This window comes from Canis lupus, chromosome 22 (genome assembly GCF_048164855.1).
Source record: "Canis lupus baileyi chromosome 22, mCanLup2.hap1, whole genome shotgun sequence".
Taxonomy (NCBI): Eukaryota; Metazoa; Chordata; class Mammalia; order Carnivora; family Canidae; genus Canis; species Canis lupus.
In genome coordinates, this window is record NC_132859.1 from 42,732,052 (window position 1) to 42,757,356 (window position 25,305).

At 41.9% G+C, this 25,305-nt stretch overlaps 1 protein-coding gene across 3 annotated transcripts in view; it reads right to left on the bottom strand.

Moving 5' to 3' along the window:
• Nucleotides 1–25,305, bottom strand: part of ENTPD3 (ectonucleoside triphosphate diphosphohydrolase 3) — a 33,199-nt gene that overhangs the window by 2,671 nt on the left and 5,223 nt on the right. For 2 of the 3 annotated variants that reach the window (XM_072793233.1, XM_072793236.1), the window contains 7 exons: nucleotides 19,628–19,745; nucleotides 10,747–10,897; nucleotides 8,409–8,568; nucleotides 7,287–7,520; nucleotides 1,579–1,851; nucleotides 1,302–1,412; nucleotides 777–914 (listed from right to left, as the gene is read on the bottom strand). In XM_072793233.1, the coding sequence (XP_072649334.1) occupies nucleotides 777–914; nucleotides 1,302–1,412; nucleotides 1,579–1,851; nucleotides 7,287–7,520; nucleotides 8,409–8,568; nucleotides 10,747–10,897; nucleotides 19,628–19,745 (1,185 nt within the window). The remainder of the gene's footprint in view (nucleotides 1–776; nucleotides 915–1,301; nucleotides 1,413–1,578; nucleotides 1,852–7,286; nucleotides 7,521–8,408; nucleotides 8,569–10,746; nucleotides 10,898–19,627; nucleotides 19,746–25,305) is intronic. The other variant, XM_072793235.1, reaches the window with a different exon arrangement.

The window sequence follows — 25,305 nt, forward strand, 5'->3', positions numbered from 1 at the left end:
TTATTTATGTAAAAGTAGACAGTCACAGCCATAATGCTGGTTATTGATTGGTTAAATCTAATTATTGCTAAAGCTAATATTGAGTAGACTGACTTCAGGCTTTATATCAGCTATTCCTGAAATGAGAAAATTCTCCTCAAACCTAAATGAGAACATAGTGCTGGGTGAGTCCTGCCTGAAAGCAAGGTCTGGAGGGTGACAGCTATGATTCCAGCTTCAGGCCATCCTGAACACTTGACAGTAAATACAGTGACCTCAGGCACATTCCGAGAGAAGCTCTTACCTCTTGTTTGCTGTAAATCCCTAATACCCTAAGAGAGAGCATTTACCCTGACATCTGCATAAAATGGAGAGCAGTTAGTTACCATCCTCTTAAAAAAAATTGCTGCTCTATTTAAAGCTTCTTTTCTGGATGAAGTCTGATCCTTACAATATTTATATCTCTCAACAAACATTTAGTAAACCCCTTCTAGGTTCTTGCTCTGTGCTGAATGCTAGGAATATGAAGATAATACAACAGGTCCTGCCCTTGTGGTGCTCAGGGTCTGTGAGCTCTTGGCCTCTGTTCCTTCACTCATGTGGAAGGGTCTCCAGTGACACCTTCTCTGAATTCTCCACTATCTCTTCTAGAAAGCTCACAAGGGATCAAAGGCTCATCAGCTTCCCTTCAGCAAACTGAAATCACCAATACCCTCATAATTTCTACATTTCTTTCATGTATATATGCACAATACCTTTAAAAGGAAGAGGAGAAAACAACCTGTGCCTTGACTTACTTCTTTTTTAAAACGTATTTGGGGCCAGGTCTCCTCGGTGAATCTGTATCCATTTACAAGCAGGTGGTAGATATAGTGGGCTGAGAAGCAGTAGGAGCGGGCATATACCTCATCAAACCTAGGAAGCCGCAGTGGGAGCTAAAGAGGCAATTCCAAATAGGTGAGGCAGGCATATTTGAAAATGCATGTTTCAGAACAATTTTAAAGAATCTCATCACCTAGAATTTCATAATACCATCACCATAAATATTCCAGTTGTACCATACCATAATGAAAATACCTCTAGGGAGTATCATGCTTCTTCTCTATCACATACTGTTGTAACCATTGTGCCCATGGTCAGAACATTAGTTCACAATGTGGGTACGAGGTAGGTTCCTTATTACTACATTTTGTGGATGTGGTGAAAGTAGAACGGCATAAGGTCCAAATTCAGAACAAACGTACACATGTACACAAATGGAATATATTCAACTCCACTTACTGTTTCATACTGATGCTGCCCTTTTCTCTGTAAATACTGACCTGACTCCAGCTTTCAGAGCAGAGATCCCAGGTGCTTGAGTTGAAGGCGTTCAGGGAAAAGCTCCCTGAAAGATTGAAAGCACTGACTGTGTAGTAGAATCCTGCAAAAGCCTGGAAGGGGGTAGCACAGAAGAAAGTCAGTTCTCAGAATGGCATGTAATATGGAGCTTCGGGGTGGGGAATAAGAAAGTGGGAAACAGATCAGAAGAGAAACAAATGTGAGAGCTAAATCTTCAATGGGGGAAAAAAGGAATCTTTTAGTGATTTTTGCTCTTACCACGAATGCCCCTTTAACTTTTGGCTGGTAAACCCCATCAAAGGAACAAGCTTCTTGGTCATGGCAAGCTTCGAAGTCAAACAAGGAAGCCACCTTTTCCCTACACAGTGATGGGTTCCCGGTTCCTTCAAAAGTGATGATGTCATCAGGATCATAATTTTCAGGCCTCAGGTCTGCTGTGCACAGGCTGTCAAATATGTAGTCCCCAGTGAAGGTGGTGACATAATTCTGAGGGTAACAGGGGTTGATGATACTGGTTTTGATGGGAGAATTCTGGAGGAATGAGAGGGAGGGTGTCAGAAACTACTCTTTTGTGGAGGGCCAAGTGTTTCCCTTTTGCAAATCTTCACTATTGTTACCCTCCCATGCCAAGAGAGATATGGATGAAAAAACATGCCATTTTGTGTCAGTGTGTACTTGAAGGCAACTGTCAGGTTGTCTTGAGAACTCTACTGGGGGTGGGTGAATAGTTACCCTGCACCAGGCACAAGGTTAGGCTCTTGCTCACATTATCTGACCCACCCCTTAAGGCAGTCCTATGAAACAGATTGTATGAAATTCATTTTGATGGGAAAACAAGATATGTTTAGATTAATTGATCATTTTGAATAGAAGATCACCTATCCAGTTAACAAAATAATCCAAAGGGTTATAAATAAGTATATTATGAAAATTTTTTTTTTTTACTTATTATGAAAATTAAGGTTCCATCCCAACCACTTCTAGCCACCAGATCCCTCCCTAGAAGTAACCTTTATTGCCAATTTTTGTCATTTCCTACCAGAGATACTTCTTATATGCATATGCAAATATCTTTATTTTCCCCCTTCTTTCTTTTTCTAAAAAGTATAAATGGTAGTACTCTATACACACTGTTTTGCCCTTTTATTACTTAAAAATATATCTTTCACATCTTTTCCATTGTACATACAGAATGGCCTCCTCTTTTTAGTAGCTGTATAGCACTCCACTATACAAATATTCCTTGGATAAGGAATCTCCTCTATGTGAATATTTAGATGGTTTCCAATCATTCTGCTTTTATAAACAATGGTCCAACAAATATCCTTGTTACATATAAATCTTTGATCCATTTGTAATTTATTTGGTGTAAAGATTGTAGTAGGGAACCTGACTTTACTTTTTTCAAATGACTATCCAATATTTTATCTACTGGTGAAAAAATATTCTTCTTATGCTAAATTCTAAATATTCTTGGTCCTATTTATGGACTCTCTTTTCTAAGATATTGGATTAGAACTCTGTCCAATTTCAAAGTCACCAAGCATCTCCTGTAGTAAAGTCTTGACTCACAATATTTTTTTCTAACTCTTCAGTTTAGTGATGCAGGAAATTGAGGTACACAACAATTTAATACAACCATTTAACAAAGACCAGTGACAGGACACCACACATAGGCCTACAGAAGTCCAACACTCATCCAGTGTAGCTCAAATCTGTGTCCTCCAGGAAGGTCTTGTAATGACTAAGTCTGTGGAGGTAGCAAACAGGCTCCTTTCTGATTCAATAGTATGAAAAAAATGATTTCAAAAATTAATATTTCTAATTTGTAACATGTCACACCAGGGTCACTCTATGGCTGAAATATTGGTTTAAAAGGGGGGTGGAGAAATCAATCAGATGGTTATTTAATTTCCCCCTCCAAATCTGACATACTTTTTAAATCATTAAAACACAATAAATTATTTCTGGCTTGGTCTGGAGAAGAAGCAAGAGAATATCAATTATCTTTGGCTTGGAACATAGAAGCAGCTCAGGAAAGATTATTTCTATGATCTTTTTGGAGTTTAAATGATTTGTGATGGCATTCTTAAAATATAATTTGCCAAAAAAAAAAAATATATATATATAATTTGCCAATGGTCCAAGTTGCTCAGGCCCTCAACTTTCAACAAATTTACTCTGAATAGTGTTTGCACAGCACTGGCACAAACGGGTCAACCATTAGGCTTGAGAGCAACTAAGTCCACTAGAAAACTACAGTATATCTTGATCTTAGAGAAATCTCCCCAAAAGTGGAAAAATAGCGATAGGGACTCTCCCTAATAGTGACAGAAACTGGGATCCCTGGGTGGCGCAGTGGTTTGGCGCCTGCCTTTGGCCCAGGGCGTGATCCTGGAGACCCAGGATCGAATCCCACATCAGGCTCCCGGTGCATGGAGCCTGCTTCTCCCTCTGCCTATGTCTCTGCCTCTCTCTCTCTCTCTCTGTGACTATCATAAATAAATAAAAATTAAAAAAAAATAGTGACAGAAACTATTAAAAACACATACAAAGAAGCAAATTTAAAAGGAAGGTACAAGACCAAAAATGAAAACTATGTTTTTTGAAGGATACAAACCATGAACTAAATAATTGGAAGGATATTTTTAAATCCTATATAGGAATTTATAACATTATCAATAAGCAAATTTTTTTTTACCAAATTAATTTTCACTCACTGCAACCATAATCATAATCTCAATGAAAAAATTCCATTTTGTCACTACTTAAAATGTTTTGAAGTTCAGAATAAATGTCTGAGAGTAGAAAAAAAAAACTGCAACTAGAATAGTTGGCTCAAAAATGGGAACATGGATGAATTGAATAGGAAATTCAGAAACAGATCCTCCTTATCCACAGACTTATTAATAGAATGTCTCAGAATCCCTGAAATTATCAGATTGTCATCACAACATTGTTGGTGGGAATCTGGATGGTTTTTAACTTTTTGGAAGATTGCCTATTTATTCACTTATATAAAAAATATACATATTCTTCAAGTCTATCCTGTAGAAGCAAAATCACTAGTTCATAAGGTCATATGCACAAGAAGCTTCACTGCATTAAGATTGCTGCAGCAAAACAGGACATAGCCTGATGTCCATCAAGATAGGAATAGTTGACAAATTGTGAAATACTAAAAGGTAAAGAAAGTAAGTTAGAGATTGATCTGGAAAGTCTAGAACAACAACGTATCAAGCTGTGAACAGGGAAGACATTTGGTGAATAGGGTTGGAAAGAGATTCTTTCATTTTTACTTTAATGTTTTAGGCAGTTTGACATTTTTACAATAAAAATGTACTTTCTTTTATAATAAAATGCCCAATTCAGTTTTTCTTTTTAAATAATGATATCTGGAATATTATGTGTCCATTTAAATAATAACTTCAAAGGATACTGAACAACAGAGGAAACTGCTCATGATTTACTGTTACGTAAAAGAAAAAACTGGATACAGGGATCCCTGGGTGGCGCAGCGGTTTGGCGCCTGCCTTTGGCCCAGGGCGCGATCCTGGAGACCCGGGATCGAATCCCACGTCGGGCTCCCGGTGCATGGAGCCTGCTTCTCCCTCTGCCTGTGTCTCTGCCTCTCTCTCTCTCTCTCTCTCTCTCTGTGACTATCATAAATAAATTTAAAAAAAAAGAAAAAAAAAGAAAAAACTGGATACAAAATTATATATACTATATGAAGCCAAATTTGTAAATATACTTATTCCTGCATGAAAAAAACTGGAAGAAAAAAAAAAACGAAGAAAATGCAGTATGTTTATGGTAGTTAATTCTAGGTTTTTTTGTTTTGTTATTTATATTTTTCCTTTTCTAAATGCAAACATGTCTGTTTTCATTCAACATGTTTGTCTTTAAAAACAAAAGAAAAAACTTTTAGGGAGCTTGGGTGGCTTAGTCAGTTAAGCATCTCAGGTCATGACCTCAGGGTCCTGGAAATGAGTCAGTCAGGTCAGGCTCCCGCTCAGTGGGGAGCCTGCCTCTCCCTCTCCCTCTGCTGTCCCCCACCTCCCCTACCTCCTCGCTTGTGCTCTCTGGCTCTATCTCTCTGTCAAGAGAATGGATAAAATCTTTTTTAAAAATGAAAAAAAGAAAAAACTTTCTTAAAGAGGGAAAGAAAGACAGTGAATGCATGTCTCTGGCCTCCTACAGGCTGTCAGAGACTCCAGCTCAGGGCAACTAAAGGCTTGTTCATACAAAAACAGTTTGCAAAGCATATTTCTAGGTACCATTCTCATCACACTGTGACAGATAAGGAAACCAGATCCAGACTAGTGGAATTTACTCAGCCAGTGTTCATGATGCAATCTTTATGAACCTCCTAAGTTGGGGCTTGGCAGTATGTATTTGGCACATGAAAGTATTGGTTAGGCAGGTCTGGACATGCATTTGTGGGTGATCCTCAGCACACCTGGATCCTTCCCCTCACCTGAGTCAGAAGGCTTTGAGGGCATCCAGAGGTTACCAGGCAAACTGGAGAGCTGTCCTCATCCCTGCGGGCTGACTGTCTATAGTAGAGGCTGGGGTCTCCCACATGCCCCAGGCCTGAGCTCAAACCTTGAGTCCTACGTTTCTCAAACACAAATGAGACCTCAGACAGGTGGAGTATTTGCTGCTCTACTGTATATTCTTGGATGCATAATCATTCTTTAATAAACATTATAAAAATAAAAACTCACAAATAAATATTCTTCAGGGCCAGCCAAATATAAGAGGTTAGCTTCTTTGACCTTAATTCACCCTGGGAAGAGGATTTCACCTGCCTTTCTCCTGATATAAGTTTAGAGGAGCCCCTGCTCTCCACCCTTGTCAGGACCAGAGCTGGAGGGAGGGGCATTAAGCATTGCTAGAAATAAAAAGAGATGGAGAAAAGAGGTGTTTCCAGAACTTCTGTCCTAGAAAGTAACGTATTGGCTGAAGTATGTTAGTGAGCAAGTGGGGTGGAGTGGTGGTTATAGAAACCTTGCTAGGGAGGATTGACAGGGTTCCCTGTGGAGCTTGGTTTGGCCAATTAGGGGTGGTGTGTCTGGGGTGGGCACTGGGTCTCTGAAGTCCCAAGGACCATGTGCAGTGTCTCCCACTCTGTTCTTCCCAGGCAGTGCCCAGCCTCCAACACACACCACACTAATGTTGAGTTTACCTTGTTGACAGCCTTCTAGCTGATGTCTGCAGTAGCCATCTGTGCCATGGAATAGTTACCATGTGATTGACCAATGTGATGGAATTCTGTTACTCCACAATCCCACCATATAAAGGCCATCAAGCCTGCCTAATATAGGCCCATCTAAAAAGAGGCTGAGCCTGGGGAAGGCTCAGTCCTCTCCCGTCAGCAAATATTTCTCTTGGAATCACTTTTATTATTTTGTCTGTACTCAAGGGAGTTGAAAAATGCTCAGGCTTATTTAGCTATTGGTTTTAAACAGTTTGTGTCCATAAAGGGATCCCAGGTCTTGAATCATTTATAAAACATCTGGTGCCCTGGAATTTCCCTAGATTTCTGATTCAGATTCACTGGAATTGGTCAATACAACAGAGAGAGAGAGAGAGAGAGAGAGAGAGAGAGAGATCTAGGACCCCCATGAGTGAACTGGATAATGTTCTTGTTTCTATCCACATTCTATTTTTTAAAGATTTTTATGCATTTATATGAGAGCGAGCGAGTGAGCATGAGCATGGGGAGGGGCAGAGGGAGAAACAGACTCCCCACCGAACAGGGAGGCATGAGCTCTATCCCAAAACCCTAGGATCATGACCTGAGCTGAAGGCAGACACTTAACCAACTGAGCCACCCAGGCCCCTATCTATCCACATTCTAATTGAAGTGGAAAGGACAGACACCAGAAGGCAAGGCACCCTCCCCTTAAGACCCCCAAGGGAACACCTGCTGTACCCCCACCTCCCCGCCCCAGCTCAGGTACCTGAAGGAGCATTGCCAGAAACCTCTTCTCAGCCTCGTTCCTGCCGTAGCACTGGAAGCTATGTGTGTAGAGTGTGTACACATAGCCGTACAGGGACACTTTCATGATGCTGCTGGTGTTCAGCCCTACCTTCTCTCCAGCCGCAAAAGATATTTGAGTGGAGGCACCACCTAAATCCAGGGCACCTATGGTCTCCACTCCATTTGGATGCACCCACATATGCCACAGGTTCTTCTGCACAGTGGGAAAAGGAAGCAAGAGAAAAGTTGAGAGGCACCATCTCTGTTTGCCCAGGGCTTTCCACCCAAGATCCATATCTTATTGCTAAAAAGTATGACATGGGGAACATTTGGGGGTCAAATCTCTCCTTTATTTCAAGGGTGGTGACCTCAAATGCTTTCAGAGGCTGGGCAGGCAACACAAATGAGTGAAGCAGATTAGGTGTAGACAATTGCCATGCAAAATATAAGTCCATTGTGACCAGTGCTTCCAACTTTTAGGGGGGCCAGGGTTCAGGACAAACTAGAAATGTTGATTTTTATGTGAAATTTCTAAAATATTAACTGCTGGCAATTAATTAAAATTAAAGAATATATTTGAGGGGGAACAAAATAAGTCTTGGGCAGGATATGGTTTATGCCCTCTATAACATGGGGATTATCTCTTGGAGTTAACTTTTCTTTGAACAAGGGGCAGGGCATGTGGGGACTGCAATATAAGGGACCTGGGGACACAGGATGGGTTGGGAAGCCTTGAGGGTTCCAGAAATTTCAGAGAGTTGTGGAGCTTTGGGAAGGATCCTTCTCCAACTACCCTTCAAAAGACTCAGAAGCTTTAGATTTAGATTCCACCCCCACCCCAACCTCCAATTTCTTATCAGCTAGTAAGTGATGTTATTCCATCTGCTCTATGCATTTGGTCCTGTTTAGGATGCAATGTTTTTGCCCCAGCTCTATGTGTCTTGTCTTAGCTATTGTCTCATAGGTATTTCCTTAATACATTGTATGATAGGGATGACACAGGACAGATGCCCCCTTCAGCATGCACCTCTGCTTTAAGTGGCCACCCACAGGGGACAGGATAAATAGCAAGATTAAAAACCATGCATTTATTTTCACACACCTCCAGGAAATTTCCCATTAAATAGTTGGCTGTAATCCATCCATATATCCCTTCCTCTTGCCCAGAAATGATTTGAGCACCCCTAAAATCAAAGGGCTGGGACTTGAAGTAGTTTTGGATGCTTGTAAGGACTTCATTAGCTGCTGATTCATTTTGTAACCTATGCAAGGCACAGAACACAAAAGGCTAAGTGCCTGGACAAGAGATTCTTAAAATAATCTCAGGTGAAAGGTAAACCTCCCCACCCCTCTGCTGGCAGGGAAGGTTTTCCAGATGTGTGCAAAAATGGCAACCCTTTTGCAAGTTGAAGCCTCCTAGGCAACCGTGAAGGCAGATTCACTTGTTACCTGTCAAACTGCCAATCAGAAAAATAACTTCAAGTAAAAATACCTCTTGTCCTTTCCTCCCTTACCTGTTCCCATCCCATTCTCTAGCAACCAGCTAAACAAAAGAGGCTCCTGCTTAATCACCATTGCTCTCAGATCAGCACAGGAAAGGGAACTGTGAAGCCATAGGGGTGGCATAAGTAATCTGTTGGGGGGACCATATATAAAGGAACCCTCATCAGGCCAGAAGGAAGTGGGATCTTAGGAGGAGGGAGGAAAAGAAGAGGCTTGAGTTTTCAGTAGTCCCTGTTTTGCTCTTCATCATGAGGGGATATGATGGCCATCACGGTCATCATTGGAATGAAATCCATCAGTGTATTGAGCCATGGAAGACTGGCATTTCTATATTACCCATGACATAGTACTATAATATTCATTTGCTGCCATTTTACCTTATGGAAGAAGATTCACTTGGCAAAAGATTATTTTACCTTTCATCAGTGGATTAAGAAAGCCAGGGGCATTGACTCACTCTTGGCTCAAGAAAAAATAGACATGCTACAAGCTGAAGTTCATTCTAATTCAGCAGCAAATTATCACTGCTTGGAAAATAATTCAAAAGTTTTCCTAGTTTTATCAGTTTCCATCTCAGGGTTCTCATTAATTGCTTTTTAAAAAATATTTGATTTTTCTAGCAATTAAAATGTCAGCTAGTTCCTCAGAAAGAATGGATCACCATCAGAAGATTTTACAAGGAGGAGTTAATATTTAGTTTATTCAAATGGGACATTCACTGTGTTCCTAAGTGGTGAACTTTCTGTTATATGGTTTTTGTTATGGGCTATTCTATGGTTTTTGTTGTGGGCTATTTTATGGTTTTTGTCATGGGCTATAAATCAGAGTCTTTTAATTATTCCTCACTGGGAAGACTGGGAGAAAAAGGAGTTAAAAAAAAAAAAAAGTTGAGTGCTTTGTTTCTATAAGAAAGAAAACACAGAAGGAAGGAATTTCTATATCATTTCTATTTCAGGTAAACACAACAGTTTTGAAACACACTGTAGATTTCAAGAGAAAGCAAAGAAATCCAACTTTCTCCCACATTCTACTTGGCCAACCAGGACATAGGAGTAGAAACAAGGAGAGGAAAACCACAAGAAAAAGGCCCAATCCAACTGAGGGTGTTCCCTGATGTATTTTAATGATCATGTTAAAGTGGCTCTGTTTGTTTGTTCCTATGTATCTTCCTCACATACATGCCCACACATACAATTTTATGTTACTGGCATCAGAGACAAAGTGGCTTTGAAGCAGGACGAATGTCATCTTTGGGGGCTAATGCCTTATTTTCAAAGTTTGGAGCAGCCTCTACCCTGGGTATAGATTAAAGTTTGATTTTTTTTAAAAAAAACTATTTTTCTTTTATTTCAAGGTCAAGGAAATTAAATAGTGGGGGAAAAAAAAAAAGAGAAAGGTCACTTAAAACCAGTGCAACCGGGGTAAAAGTCACAGTTGCAAATTTAATAGGATCTGCTTAATTGAATGAAATGAGCTGTTTGTTTCCTAATAGTTCAAAAGACTTTGGGAATAGCAGAAATTCTACTATTTAAAGCAGATTCCAGTGACATTGTGCGCATGGGTAGAAGCGACATAACTATGAGCCGCATTCAGTGGAGCTAGGTGCGCACAGGTATCAAAGGCCCAGGCATCAAACACAGTTTTCACTTTTCTAAAAAACAAGAGGTGCACCCTATGAGATTTCATCTTCCCTTCCTTTCTTCCAGAGTTCTCAAGAAAATCACCAAGCGGGAGGGAATCCATTTAGAACTATTTCTTTCTGTGTATTAAAATAAAGACTGAAAGTTTCCCTGCTTTTGAAGCATAAATTTATGGCAGAATATAGGTTTCTTTCTTTCAGATTTGTTCCCAGAAATAGAGTTACATTCTTGGCAGGGTTCAACACATTCCTGGCTATTTTGGTCAGGTGGGGCTCCATGGGCCAGTCCAGCCCTTACCTCAGCAAGCGCATCCCAGCTGTGGCCCCTAGGTAAATGCGGGTGGATCTATGGAGGTGGCCTGGAATCTGTCCCTGGACTTTTTGCATGCAATCCTCAAAGGCTTTGGGGACATCTTGGGGATTTTTCCCATAGCTGGAGATCCCAGAGCCTGAAGAGCAAGCAGTCAGTACTTCTTAGCATTTCCAGGAACCAATAAGAGCAGTACAACTTCTAAATTAAAAAAAAAAAACAAATCAGCTTTGGAAATTAATGGGTTTAAGTAGGGGGTTGAAAACAAGTGGATATGCTAAGTCACATGTGGTCACACTGAGGAGTCAACTCCCAAAATGTGGAAAGAAGGAATTACAAAAGTGAAAAATGAACCAGGATCTGCTTAAGAAAAAGGTCTCATTATGGAAATTTCAAATATAAATAAAAGTAGGGAGAATAGTATAATGAACCCCATTGTACCCATCTTCCAGCTTCCACAATGATCAACTCTTGTTTCATCTGCTCTCTCTCCTTACAGATCAAACTGCAGAAACATCATTTCATTCTCTAGATGTTTCACTAAAAGACAGAAAGTTGTTTTTTCCCCCCATAGATAATCAATCTTATTGGCCTTTTGCTTCTCTAGTATCCTTTCACACTACTTGCCTTTGGTAAGTTCACTTATTTTTTGTTTTGTTTTTTAAAGATTTTTTATTTTTTTATTTTTTTTTATAAAGATTTTATTTTTAAGGAATCTCTATCCTCAATGTGGGGCTTGAACCTACAACCCCAAGATCAAGAGTCACACACTCTACCAATGGAGCCAACCAGGCACTCCATTAAGTTCATTTTTTGACAGAACTTCCACCAAATAGGTTTAGAGACACAGTGAAAGGTAGAACAGGAAAAATGGAACAAAAATTCAAATCTGTGTCCCATGTGTTCAGACAGAGGGGGAAAAAGGAATCTTGTCATGACTTATCTTCACGAAACATTTTAGTGTAACTATATATAATTTAACAAGATATCATCTTAAACATTAAATGTAATAAAGCACCAAAAGTCCACATTTGTAAATTTCAAGAAGTAACATACGTAGAGAGACATATGACCCAAACAAACCCATGACAGACTTCCTCAGTTTGGTCAGAAATCTCTATGAAGGGATGCCTGGGTGGCTCAGCGGTTGAGCATTTGCCTTCAGCTTAGGGTGTGATCCCGGAGTTCTGGGATCGAGTCCCACTTTGGGCTCTCTGCATGGAACCTGCTTCTCCTTCTGCCTGTGTATCTGCCTCTCTCTGTGTATGTCTCATGAATAATTAAATAAAATATATATAAAAAAAGAAATCTCCATGCAGCTGAAATGAACCATCACAAAAAGAACGGAAAATGAGTTAGGCCAGAATTCTTTTAAGGAAGCATAACCACTGTTCTATTATTATGCCTATAAAAATTAAAAATAATCCCTAATAGAATCAAATTCCAGTGAAGGTGCACATTCCTCCATATTCATATTTTTTCTCCCCTCTCACTCCCCCATCCCCTCTTTCTACCTAGTTTGTATGAGTTAGAGTCCAAATAAATTCCACCCATTGCAGTTGGCTGGTATGTCTCTTAAGTCTCTTTTATCTGTAAGTTCCATCCTCCCTTTCAAATTTTCCCTTGAATTAAAAAAAAATTGTCCTTGCAATTTCTTTTTTTTTTTTTTAAGATTTTATTTATTTATTCATGAGAGACACACAGAGAGAGGCAGAGACGCAGGGAGAGGGAGAAGCAGGCTCCATGCAAGGGAGCCCAATGTGGGCCTGAGCTGAAGGCAGACGCTCAACCGCTGAGCCACCCAGGCGTGCCCTGTCCTTGCATTTTCATTTGTCCTATAGAGTTTTCCACAGCCTAGAATTTGCTGACTGTATCCCTATGGTTCATGTAACATGTTGTTTAGTCCAGGCTTCTCCAATAAATTGGTAACTGAACACAGAGGCCCAATCAGATTCAGGTTTGGACTTTTTTAGAAGAAATAATTTATAGGGATTAGTGTGCACTTCTAGTACGAGGTACACGGGTCTAGTTGCTTCTCTTTGTGCTGTGAGCAGGCATCAGAGATCACTGTTTAGACCCATTAGCCCAATAGGGTTTATGAAATGGTGATGTTTTATCTCCATCTTTCTTGCTTATTACCTAAATGCTTTCATAAGAAGAAAATTTCTCTCTCGTTAACTATTTGGTTACCCTACAGTACAGTTTGTACAGGGAAGGCAGGATAAGTGCTTGAGTATTTCCCCTTCACCAGCTAAGAAATAAATATTGCATGTCCTATATCCTAATTTATCCAGTGAGGGATTTTATTTGTTTGCTGCATATCTTTAGGATCATATGAATTTGAATATATAGTTGATGTGTTTCGATTCATTGCAATTATTATTATTTTTTTTTCATTTTTTAACCCTTTATTTTTATTATTTTTTTAAAATAATAAAATAATAAACTTAAAAATAATAAATTTATTTTTATTGGTGTTCAATTTACCAACATAGAGAATAACACCCAGTGCTCATCCCGTCAAGTGCCCCACTCATTGCAATTATTATTCTTATTGATGGTCCCATTGTTGGGCAGTAGAGTTCTCTTCAACATGACTCCTGAGTCCTTTAGATATGATCCCAGAAACCTTTGAGAGCTCCTTTGCTCTCTGATATTAGATGTGTGATCTTACACACTTCTTGCCCTGACTCTGGAATCAGCCATTTCTCCAAGGAGTCCTGGCTTCTTTTTTTGAGTATGGTATTTAGCGTCTAAAATTTGGAAGCCTTTTCAGAAGACAGACCTAGGAGAAACTTTGTTTTGAGAGAAAAATGCATCATGAGTTCTTTTGGTACTTCTACTTCAAAGCTATAGGTTTTCACTTCAGTTGATCTTTACTTTCTTTTTCCTATGCTAAGAATCCTGTTTCCCAGCAACTCCAACTGAAGAACTCACTTGCTTTATTTCACAATCCACCCACAAGGCTCTTAGTATGACAATACTAGTACTGCCACCAACTGTATGGTTATTGAAAACAGTTTAAGATATATTTTTTAAGTTCTTTTTGTCCTTAAGGTATATCCCATTAGGCATTATGGACTCTATGTATAGCATCCATAAATAAAAATTTTCTTGAAATACATATATATGTATGCTAATCTGTCGGCACATTGACTGTGGCTGCTTTTGTGCTAAAGTGGCAGAGTTGAATGGCCAACAAGTAACAAATATTTATCATCTAACTCTTTACAGAAAAAATTTGCTATTCTAAGAGTTTATAGTTTGTAGGCATCTCTAGTTTAATCTGCCTAAAACCAAATTCTTTAATCCCTGCTATGTTTCCAACTGACCCACTCCCACTGTTCCCCTCTCAGGAAGTGGTACCATCATGCATGCAATTGCTCAGGTCACAACTAGTGCTCAGGCATCACCAACTTAAACACTTCACATTGAATCTATCATAAAATTTTGTTGGCTCTACTTTCAAAATACTTCTCAAATCTGAGCACTTCTTCCACCCTTCCTCAGAACCATGCTAGATCACAGTTTCTTAATCTCGGCACTACTGACACTTGGGGCTGGATAAAATTCTTTGTTGTGGGGCTGTCTTGTACATTGTTTAGCAGCATCCCTGGCCTCTATCACTAGGTGCCGCCAACCCCAGTAATGACAATAAAAAATGTCCTTAGGCATTGTTAAATGTTCCCTGGGGAACACTGCCCCCAAATTACCTCACACTGACAAGCACAGTCTCAGCCAGACCACTACAGTGTCATAACTTTATGCATCATAACATGCACTGCTCTGATAGTCCTGGTTTCCTTGATTCTTTTTTTAAATATTTTATTTATTTATTTATGAGAGACATAGGCAGAGGGAAAAGTGGGCTCCTCACAGGGAGCCCAATGTGGAACTCGATCCCCAGACTTGGGATCATGCCCTGAGCCAAAGGCAGACCCTCAACCACTCACTGAGCCACCCAGGCATCCTGGTTTCCCTGCTTCTGATCTCAGCCTCTGACTACATGTTCCACAACCAGAGTGCTCTGTTAAAAGTATAAGTCATACCCATTTTAGTTCCTTGACTAGGATCCTCTAATGGCTTCACAGTATGCTCTGACGGAAATGCATCTGAGTACAAGTCAAACCTCTCACTGCTCTCAAGGTCCTCTATGAGCTGCCTTCGACCATAGCTCTGGCCTCATTACTTACCTTGCTTCCTCTTATTCATTCTGCTCTGCCACACCCGTCCCTTTGCCTTTCCTAGAAGATGCTGAGCAGCTTCCACCCCTGGCTTTTCTGCTTGCCAGGCACGTCCTTCTCGCAAAAATGCTCACACTCTCCTTTCACTTTTGCCTGTATTTAACTACCCCCTCCTTTGTTCTTCCCTGACCATCCTGTCTAAATAAATATGATCAGGGATGCCTGCACAGCTCAGTCAGTTAAGCATATGCCTTTGGCTCAGGTCATGATCCCAGGGTCCTGGGATGGAGTTCTGTGTTGGGGTCCCTGCTCAGTGGGGAGCCTGCTTGTCCCTCTCCCTCTGCCTGCAGTTTCCCCTGCTTATGCTCTTTCTCTGCCAAATAAATAAATAAATAAACAAATAAATAAATAAATAAATATCTTTAAAAAATAAAATAAGATAGCACGATTATTCTCTGTCCACCTTCCCTACTTGATTTCTTCACAGCACTTCTCCCTGACATGTTATAGACCTTTTTATTTATGATCTATCTCCTTGATTCAAATATAAGTTCCACAACAGCAGAGACTTCTGTATATTTCATTTTAGAATCCTTGGTGTCAAGAACAGTTACTGGCCAACAGTTGATACCCAACACATATTTATTAAATAAATGAATAAATGAATCAGTCAATGAGATTTTCAAACCAGTGTGTAACTCTATACTAAAGGGATCAGGTAATCCAATCTGATCTGCCAGAGCTGGTCTCTGGAAAGAGACTTAGGAGGGTTGCTGGAATGTCAAAACTCAGAGTATCTGAGTGTGTCACCTGAGACCTATTTGCATAAGGTCCAGTAAGCCTCCTAAAGAAAAAACAAGGTTGGGCTCACAGGCTCAAGGGATCCTGGGAGTCACAACCCCAAGAAAGGAGGATTGAAATTGCTATTCCAATCTGAGAAAGATGATTGGACAGATTACACAAAATGTACTCAAGGTGGGACAGAAGTAGAAGATATGTACCCAAGCAATGGATGCTTTCAACGCCATAGTGCCCATGTCCCCACAGTAATTCTTTAAGTTATTTCAATGGAGGGGATGGTTACACTTAAACTTCAGTGGAGTTTAAAGAACTTTAACCACTGGTTTAAAGGGAACACATGAATGTCCTTTGTGGGAGGAGGCAGCAAGCAAACATGAGCACCACACACCATGAAAGAGATGAGAGGCATGTAGAGGCCCTGTGCCCTCTGGGGAATGGCAGCCGGAGCTTCAGATGTCAGCATGGGCACCAGCAGCTAAGGCAGCACCCAGTAAGCTCAGGAAAACAGCAGCAACTGAGGACTGATGATACTTACCAGGGCCCCTCCACCGCCCCTCTTCTCCCCACACCAAGAAAGAAGTTTCCAAGAGCCTGAGTATCTGGGAAACACTGCTGGGCAAGCAAGCATTCATCACCCTCTCAGAACCGCTGAGGCAGGGGAGTCCTGGGAAATTTGTGACTGGGAAACCAGAAACCCAAATTATCCCTGGAGAAGCCACAGGTCTTCAAGGGGATGGCACTTGCCAAACTTTAACTCTGTATTTTGAGCTTTAGTTTGTGGTCTTCTGGTCATTTGGAGTATATATATGGATCCCTGAGGCCACTGTGATCAAAGGGAAGATCCATTTATGGATGTGGTGTGGGCTTCATGATCCTGCCCCTCCTCTAAATCACATCCAGGGTGGCCAAGGGCCCTCTTCCCTGAGAGACTGCCTGTGTCCCTCCATGAAGGTCACATCTCCCCCTATGGTCAGAAGATCAGCAGGACTGACTTGGCTGAATTTTTCTCTGGGTCTAAAGATAGATCTGGGACAGACTAACTTCTTAGCAAGAATATCCACCAGGAGCTCTCAAGTGTGCTGCCCCATGAAAAATAATAGCTAACACTTAATTGAGTGCTAACTGTATGCCATGCATTTGCTACCTTCTTTACATATATTATCACTGAATCTTCAAATGATTCCTCTGGGATGGGAGTTACTACTATTATGCTTATTTTATAGATGAAGAGGTCAAGACACAGAGATATTAGAAACTTCCCAGAGCTCACATAGGAGGGATGAGGTGAAGTCTTAATCATTATCCTACACTATCCTCTCTTTTCTTGAAGTGGCGGTTCTCCCCGTTCTAAATAAGCATCCTGCTGCCCTCTTTCATGCTTGGAGGTAAGGAAATGGCTCAGAAGTTAGGAGAACAGATATGGATCTCTGGCTGAGCTCCAAGCAAAGTTGTGGCCACCTGTGTCTCATGGATAACAATGCAATCAGTACTCAGAAAACACCTAAGTCCCCTGTTGTATGGAACCCAGAGAGAGATGCCAAGCAGATGCCCCTTCAAATAAAGACTTAATGCCTCAGCTGTCATCTCTTTCATGGTTTGCCTCAGCTGCAGAGATCTGCCTTGCTCAACGGGAGTATTGCAGCCCAGCCAATTCAGGCCGTGCAGGTTAACTCTGATTGGCTGAAGCTTTGTCGGGCCCATGTGGCTGTTTGACTTTTCCTTCTGACCAGTCTTCCTTCTGTTCCCTTCCTTCCACAGGTGTGAATCTCTAATAATTACCTTGCATCCCAAACTCTATCTCAATATTAGCTTCTAACTTAATCTGGGACATCTATGTACCAGGATAGGTGAGCTCCTAGCTGCCCTCCATGGAAGGGCAGATGATCAGAACTGACTCTGTTATTCAAAGAAGTCTGTTGGCCTCCCTATGGGAAAGGCTAATTCTTCCCCCCAGCTTTTTCAATGCCATGACACCCTCCCCCCAATTATTATATTTTGGCAGTTCGTTGAGGTAAAAAAAAAGGAAGTTGCTTGGGGCTGGGGAACTGGTCCAGAGTCTCTAGCCTGTTGTCTGTGGGCCAAGGGTATACCTGTTAACACATTCAGGATACACTGGTTGGGATGCTCCAGGCCAAGTCAAAGATCATGATGCTCTAAAGAGGATAGCTTTTAAAAACATGCACACATACACACACTCACTAAGTGGGGTTTGTTATGTGTACTAAAGACTTAATTGTAGAAGGAAAAATTATGAAACTTTGAAGAATATCTTTATGACCTCAAGTTAAGGATTTCTTGAATATAAAAAAGCAAATGATAAAGGAGAAGATTGATAATTGTTCCTACATAAAAAGTAAGAACTTCTGATCATCAAAAGACACAGTGAAGAGACTTAAAAAGAGAAACCATAAGCTGTAAGGGGATATGAGAACAACATAATATATAACAATACTAGCAAAGTACTCATATTCACAATATATATAAAGAACTCCAATGAGTCAATGAGAAAAAGCCAAGCAATTCAGTAGAAAACTGAAAAAAAGGCACAAACAGGTATTTCACAAAGCCAGAAATGGCCATAAGTATACACAATGTAAATATAAAATACGCAAATGCATTTATAATTTGTAATTTTATAAATAAAAATATCCTTAACCTTATTCATAACCATCCTTTCCATAACCATGAAAAAACAAATGTCCATCAACAGGTAAAAATGAATGAGCTTCTGCTACTCCTGTCAATGTAGATGAATCTTAAACGCCCAATGTTAATGAACAAAGGAAATTACAGAGAATAAATGTTTAATTCCATTTATATAAATACATGTTTGATTTGATTTTCAAGAACAGGAAAAACTAGATGCATAAAGACAAAACTAGAAAGAAGAACAAGGAAACATATATAAATATGTGTTTATATATATAAAATTCAGGCTATGTTTTGGAGGGTCATTAAAAATGCCGAGAATGTTCTATTTCAGGAGTTGGCATCTCACAGGCCAAATTCGGTTCATCATCTTTTTTTTTTTTTTTGTACAGCTTGTGAGCTAAGACAGTTTTTACATTTTTAAATAACAAGGAAAAATTAAAACAATATGTGTTACAGTTGGGAATTATGAAATTCAGAATTTTGGGGTCCATAAATCAAGCTTTACTGGAGCAGAGCCATGCTCATTTGTTTATGTATTGTCCATCCTTGTTCACTTCTTTTCTACCACCACCACCACCCCACCCTGACATACACAGCCAATTAGAATACAATTCCCCTACTGGAATATAATTTTCCATGACTCGCTCATGTTTCTGCATGTCTTATGAGCAGAGGCCCTGACTGCCTTTGTTCTGAATTATTTTTTCAAGGATGTTTTCCCCCAGATCAAAAGGGAAGCATTATAAATGTTTCAGGTTCCCTAATCTTAGGGTTTGTCTTCTGTAATACAACCTATTGTGTGAGCAGATACTGTCTGGTCCTCTTTACATCATCTTGTGCAAAGTGAGGCTCAGAGAACCAGCTCAAGAAAATGCTGATGTTCTGCTTACCGCAATTACTGTGAGCAATAAATCATCCTTGGTTCTGACCCAGGAGACTTGTGTTTTCCACCAGTCTTCATTTATGCAGGTGTGGCAAGGTAAAATCTCACACTATGCACCACCATTATTTCAGACATGAGAAAACTGAAGCCCAGGGAAGGGAAGGGACTGGACCAAGGTCACTGCATGGAGAGGAACAGCACAAGCACAGGACTGTCTGTATTCCTGATGCCCAGTCCAGTGCTCATTCCCTGTCTCCAGGAAGCTTCTCAGGATCCCTTCAGGCCTCTGAGGCCCTTAGGACTCTCCCTTGCTTCCCAATCGGCCTCCTGCACAAACTCAGGACCTTACCTTTCACACTACACTTGAAGGTTTGACTGACTACTCCGGTATTATTCTCCTTCTCCGCTGGCCACTGATATACGTAGACGGTGGTTCTGGAAGACCCGGCATCGAGCACGATCCCATACTGAACAAAAGGGGGAAGGGAGAGTCAGAAATGGGCTGGGCCTCTCTGAGGACACCTTTCCAATGGGCCACTGAGAACCCCAAATACTCTCAAGGGCTTAATCCACACTGCTTCATATAGGTAGGGGCTGAACAAAGGGGAAAAAAGATTTTCTCCAAACCAACTGTCTCCTTGGACTATGGGGAAAGGGGATGGGATGAGGTGGGTCAGGTGTTCCAGGGCATGGTTCTCAGCTTTGGCCACACATTAGAATCACATGGGGAGTTTCTGAAACTCCCAGTTCCCAGGCCACATCCCAGACCCATCAAATTGGAATCTCTGGGAGTGCACCCAGGGATTGACGGTTTCTAAAGCTCCCTTGGTGACACCAATATGCAGCCAAGGTAGAAAATTAGCACTCTGAGAATCTTGCCCATCCTCAGTTTCTTCCTCATCCAGAGCTCTGAGGAGGTGGGGGACAGAAGCCACCTGGGTCTCAGGAGGGAAATGAGTAGTCAGTCACCTGATGCTCTCTATTCTCCAAACTTCCAGGCCTGTTAGCCTGGAAAACAACATAGGAAGTTCTCACGAAGGAGAGACACATCAATACCTGCATTAGCCTTCAGAAGGAAAGTATCCATAATTAAGGAGAAAACCCCCAAACACAAACTAATGTTGACATACCACTTTGGTTACACGGTGCATGAACAAAGGGTGTTGTCAGGGCAGTGCCAGGGCTAGCTGTGCCCAGGAGAGCTGGCTAGGAGTCCTGGACCATCCCTTTCGCTAGAGGCAAGAACCAGGGAGCTTCCCCTCAAGTCTTTCCAGCTCAGGCTCTGGACCAAACCTGACCCAGAAAGAGCATGCGTTAGCAGCCTATGGGGATTGGAATGAGTAATGCTGACTTAGGTCAGCATGTGCTGGGGCCTGGAGTCAGCCCAGGGCAGCAGAGGCTTCTGGGTCACAGCTCTTCCCCAATTCCACTGCTGTGGGGTTAGGCTGCTTGTCTCAGTGAGGAAGATGAATTTGGGTTCTGGAGGCAAGGTGACTCAGATTGATGCTTGCTTTACAGCCCTGGGTACAAGGCCTAAGTTCTCTGGGTTTCCCCATCTTCAGGCAACTTAACCTTGAGAAGTAAACAGGAGACCATATGCTCGACACTCAGTGGCTGCTCAATGAACACAGGCTATTTGGAAAGATCAATAAAGCAAAATAAACAAAATTACAAAGCAAGGAAAAGAGGAAAGAAAAGAACATAAAACCTCTCAAATCCCACTATTGTTTTAACACCTTCCTGTATATATTTTCTAATGGTCTTTGGTGTATACAACTACATATATGAATATATGGTTAGACATAGGTTTTCATTTCAATAGAGGATTACACTGTACATAGTCTTTTCCATTGCTCTTTTCTTAATAAATGTATCATGCACATCTCTCCTGCCAGTAAAAATACCATCATTTTCAATACATTCCCCACATCTTCTGTGAGATGCGCAATAATTTATTTAACTAATTCCCTGATTCTAGACATTTGGTAGGATTCCAACTTTCCACTATTAACAAGTGCTTGTTTCCTTTGAAATGGGACCAAATAAAAACATGTTGCTCCAGCTCCTCAATCACAGCCTCGCCATTATATTGAGATGGAACATCCTGTGTCCACTGGTATTTGAACTTGGACAGCCTCTTAATCTCAGCCTTCAATGTGATGAATGCTGACAGGGATCCTGACATGACACCCCCTGCAAACAAGGGAAGCATTGTTCACAGCCTGCTCTGGGCAGGCTCACCCGGAGATTAGTGCATAGGTGGAGCTGAAGGAAACCAGGCACTTCAGAGATCTGAGCCTCCCTACCAGTCCACTCTTTCCCCTCCCCTCTGCTTTTGACCCCTCACCACCCTTCCACCTGCCCCTCCACCCCTGGTGCTGACTAGCAAGGGAGCACACAAGAGCAGCCACTCCACAGGGTCCCCACCCTTTCCACATCTTCTGGATCCCGGCTCTTTGCAAACAGTGTGTTTTCCCTGTGAAGAAAACTTGGGGCTGTTGGGCCAAGATCAGAAAGGAGGAAGAAGGGTCATTCTCATTCTCCTCATCCTAGCTGGGATCCAGTTTTCACCAGGGTGGGGACAGCCAGAGACTTTCCACTGTGAACCTGGAGAAATGGCTGCCCTTCCGGCACCTGCTGGAACGTGCTGACAGGGACCAATCCTGAGCCCAGTGCTACTTCCGAGTAACCACCATCATTTGCTGACATTTTCAAAAGTGGAAAAATTGGTCTTTAACCAGTTTTCAGAGTTCATTTGCCTAGATCAATGGCACTCAATGTGGTTTGACAGAGGGGTTGGGGTGGGGACTGAATTTCATTCAGTTCAGCTACGTGGAAAGCAATAAGTAACCCTCTGTCTAATGCAGTGTCAGGAAAAACATGGCTTGAACATGGAACTGGAGACACACTCAGTGGATTAACCAAAAGGAAACAGCCTTCCATATGAACCGATGATCCCGAACTTAAGGACTGTGTGAGCTTCTAACAAAGCAAAAGCAAAGATCATAAGATCAACTTTCTTAGATTTATTTATTATCATCATCATTACCATCATTATCATCATCACCACTATTAGCATCATAATAGGAATTGTAGTAGTAAACATTTGTTGAGTATTTACAGTATACCAGGCACACACAAAGTGCTTTAGTGTGGCATTCATAAGGCTGGTGTTGTCATCATTCCCACCTGACAGTTGGGGAAACTGAAGCTCACAGAGGTAAATAATTGCTCACAGTCCCAGACTTGGGCTCAAGTCTAGATCTAACCAACCCCAAACCTATACACAGAGCCCCCATGCTTTCACTGAGTTCCAAGGAAACCAGGTCTATCAGGGTTGATTGTTTCATAATAAGATGTCATATCGCAGACTTTCTTTGTTCAGACAAAAAGTCCCTCAAAAGCAAACTCGTAGTTAAGTAGTGTGCAGATCTGGCTGGAGAGGAGGTGGATCAAAGTGATGAAAGTGCTGTGTCTTTCTGGAAAGGAGGAAACCAATTATCTAACTCTCACTCTCCTAAGGATAAAACAGGGAGGGCCATAGGCACCAGAGCTCCAGCCCAATGACAGAACCGGTGAGGATTAGAAGGGAATGGTTTTAGCACAGCCTCGTCCCCTGGTTGTGCTTTAGAGAGGAATGGCCAAGAGTGGGAGTTTGATGCAACATGGGGATCTAGTGTGACCCGAGAGGGCCTATGTAGGCCCCCCTTCAACAGTGACATCATGCAGCTGCAAGGGACAATGGTGATGGGGGTGCTGATCATATTGGACTGAGAAGCTGCAGGGCTTCTAGACAGTTGTGATTGGGGGTGAGGAGGGCAAAGTCTCCAAAGGAAGATACCAGACTTAATGATAATAAAGCAAGTGAGGGCTTGAGTGAAAAATAAAACTGATGCCATCATGTTTACGCTTCAGGTTTGTAGAACAAGTCAGACCAGTAACAATGAAAAGGGACTGGGGACGCTTTAACCTTTGACTGTTTTAATAGTTCTGCCATTCAACTCAGATAAACCAAGGTTAGGTAAGCCAAGGCTGGATTTAATAGACAGCGATCACCTTTCAATAGGGTCTTAAGGAACATTCCAGCCCCCCCCCCCCCGCCCCCATAGGCCATTGTGGAGCTGGCCCCTCATAACCAACCGTCAGCTGCACAGAAAGGCAAAACAAGGTCCCAGGTATGAAAACATCAACATAACAATTTAAAAGCCCTTGTATTCATTCAGCTTCACTTCCACAACTGCCCTTCCCACCCCTAGCACACACTGCAAAACAAAACCAAAAAAAGAGGCTTGTCCTCACTCTGAAAAGAGCTGCATGTGGAATGTTCTTTCAAGTGGCCATTCTGCTCTGGTTCCACTGGCTCAGAACATCTGTCTTTTCTCACATTTAATCCACCCAATTAAGCAGAATGGGTCTTCTGAGCCAATATTCAAACTTTCTACAACTTCCTGTCCCCTACATTGTGATTGGGGCCTGACAGCTAGATCTGGGGAGATTAAAAATCCCATCTCTGAACTCTTTGCGAAGGGGTGAAGGTGTCTCTTCTGTTCCTTCTAAATCCTTGTTCAAGGCCTCCAACATTCTCTGCTCTCTGTTGTTTCTTCTGCACCACGTCTGCTATTTCCAGTCTGTAACTGTGAGAAGCTATCTGCCCTTTCTGTTCCTCTACTTTCTCATCAGCAAAACGAGGATAACAATAATCATATCTATGTGGAAGAATCACTGAGGGCTCCCTACCCATGTCCTTCAGGCCTTACCCTGGTGATGCCCAGCCATGCACTTTCCACCTGCCTTAAGGCTTTCTCCAGTGACCTGAGCTCACCTGAGCATACAATGTGTCCAGGGATGTTAGGGAGTTAAAGAAATGCTAGGGAGTTCATGTCTCCCAGGGAGCAGCCACTCAACCAATGCCTAGAAGAAGTTGCTGTGTAAGTATCCTTGAGTGAGATACCTCTGAGGCAGGTGTTCTAGATGCCCTTTGGTAGAGGATAACCCTGGGATGAGTTCTGTACCAGCTCCCAGGGATCCTCTGCAGGACTGAGCCTCCACTGCCCATAACTGGCTGGATAGCAGACCCTCCATTGGCTGCTTCCCTCTTGTCTCACTTCCCCACCCTCGGCCTGTGCTTCCGGGGTCCTTCCCAGATGGTCTACTTTTGCTCTCACATCTTTGATCAGGGGAACCCACCTGACCCAGGACCTCCTTCAGCGGTAGCCTCCTTATTGCCCTGGGTCTACTCTACTAGGTTTTCTGGTCTTCTGTCAATTCCTCCATGTTCCTCCAGTATGAACAGAAGACTTACCTCTTACCTCCCAGAAAGAGTGGAAGCCAGCAGCTGACAACTGCCAACAGCCTATCCCTAACTTTCATTGGCCCTGTGGGGAAATTTTATAAATGAAGTCTTTTACTCTCCCTTTTAACTTCTACTTGTCTTCATCCCACCTCTGGCAAATACACAGAGTTAAAGAGCCTCATGCACCTATAAGTTGACTGTAGAAGGTGTGGTGGCCCAGACTCCACATCCATTCTCTGTCTACAATCTCTGCAAACAGTTGCCCCTTTGGCACCCTTCAGACCAGTGGTGAGGTCAGTCCTCAGGACGAGGCCCACACAGACCCCGGCACCACAGCTTATTCTAGAAGGTGAAGCATGGCTCTGGGTGGGCACATTCCCTTGTGCTGTGGACAGGGAATAACTCTGGAATACAGCTAGAGGTGTTCCTCTGAAATATGGGGTATAAGAGTGGTTCTAGAGGTCTAAGAGGGCTATAAGCCTTCCCCCCACTTCCCCCAGTTCAGCAAAACTTCCTGCATTTGCACCCACCTCCCCATCTTTCTTCTTATGTAAAGGAGGAGAAATTATCCTCTCGGGGGCCAGTATCTTCTCCTGGGTTCTCTGTTCTGAACTTAGGATCAAGGAGAAGAGAGAGGTGAGGGAAGAAAACCCTGGCCTTACGAACAGGAGGGTTGGTCAGTTCTGGTCTGCCATTCCCTGGCCAAACCTATGTTTCTTCACTTGCAAGATGGT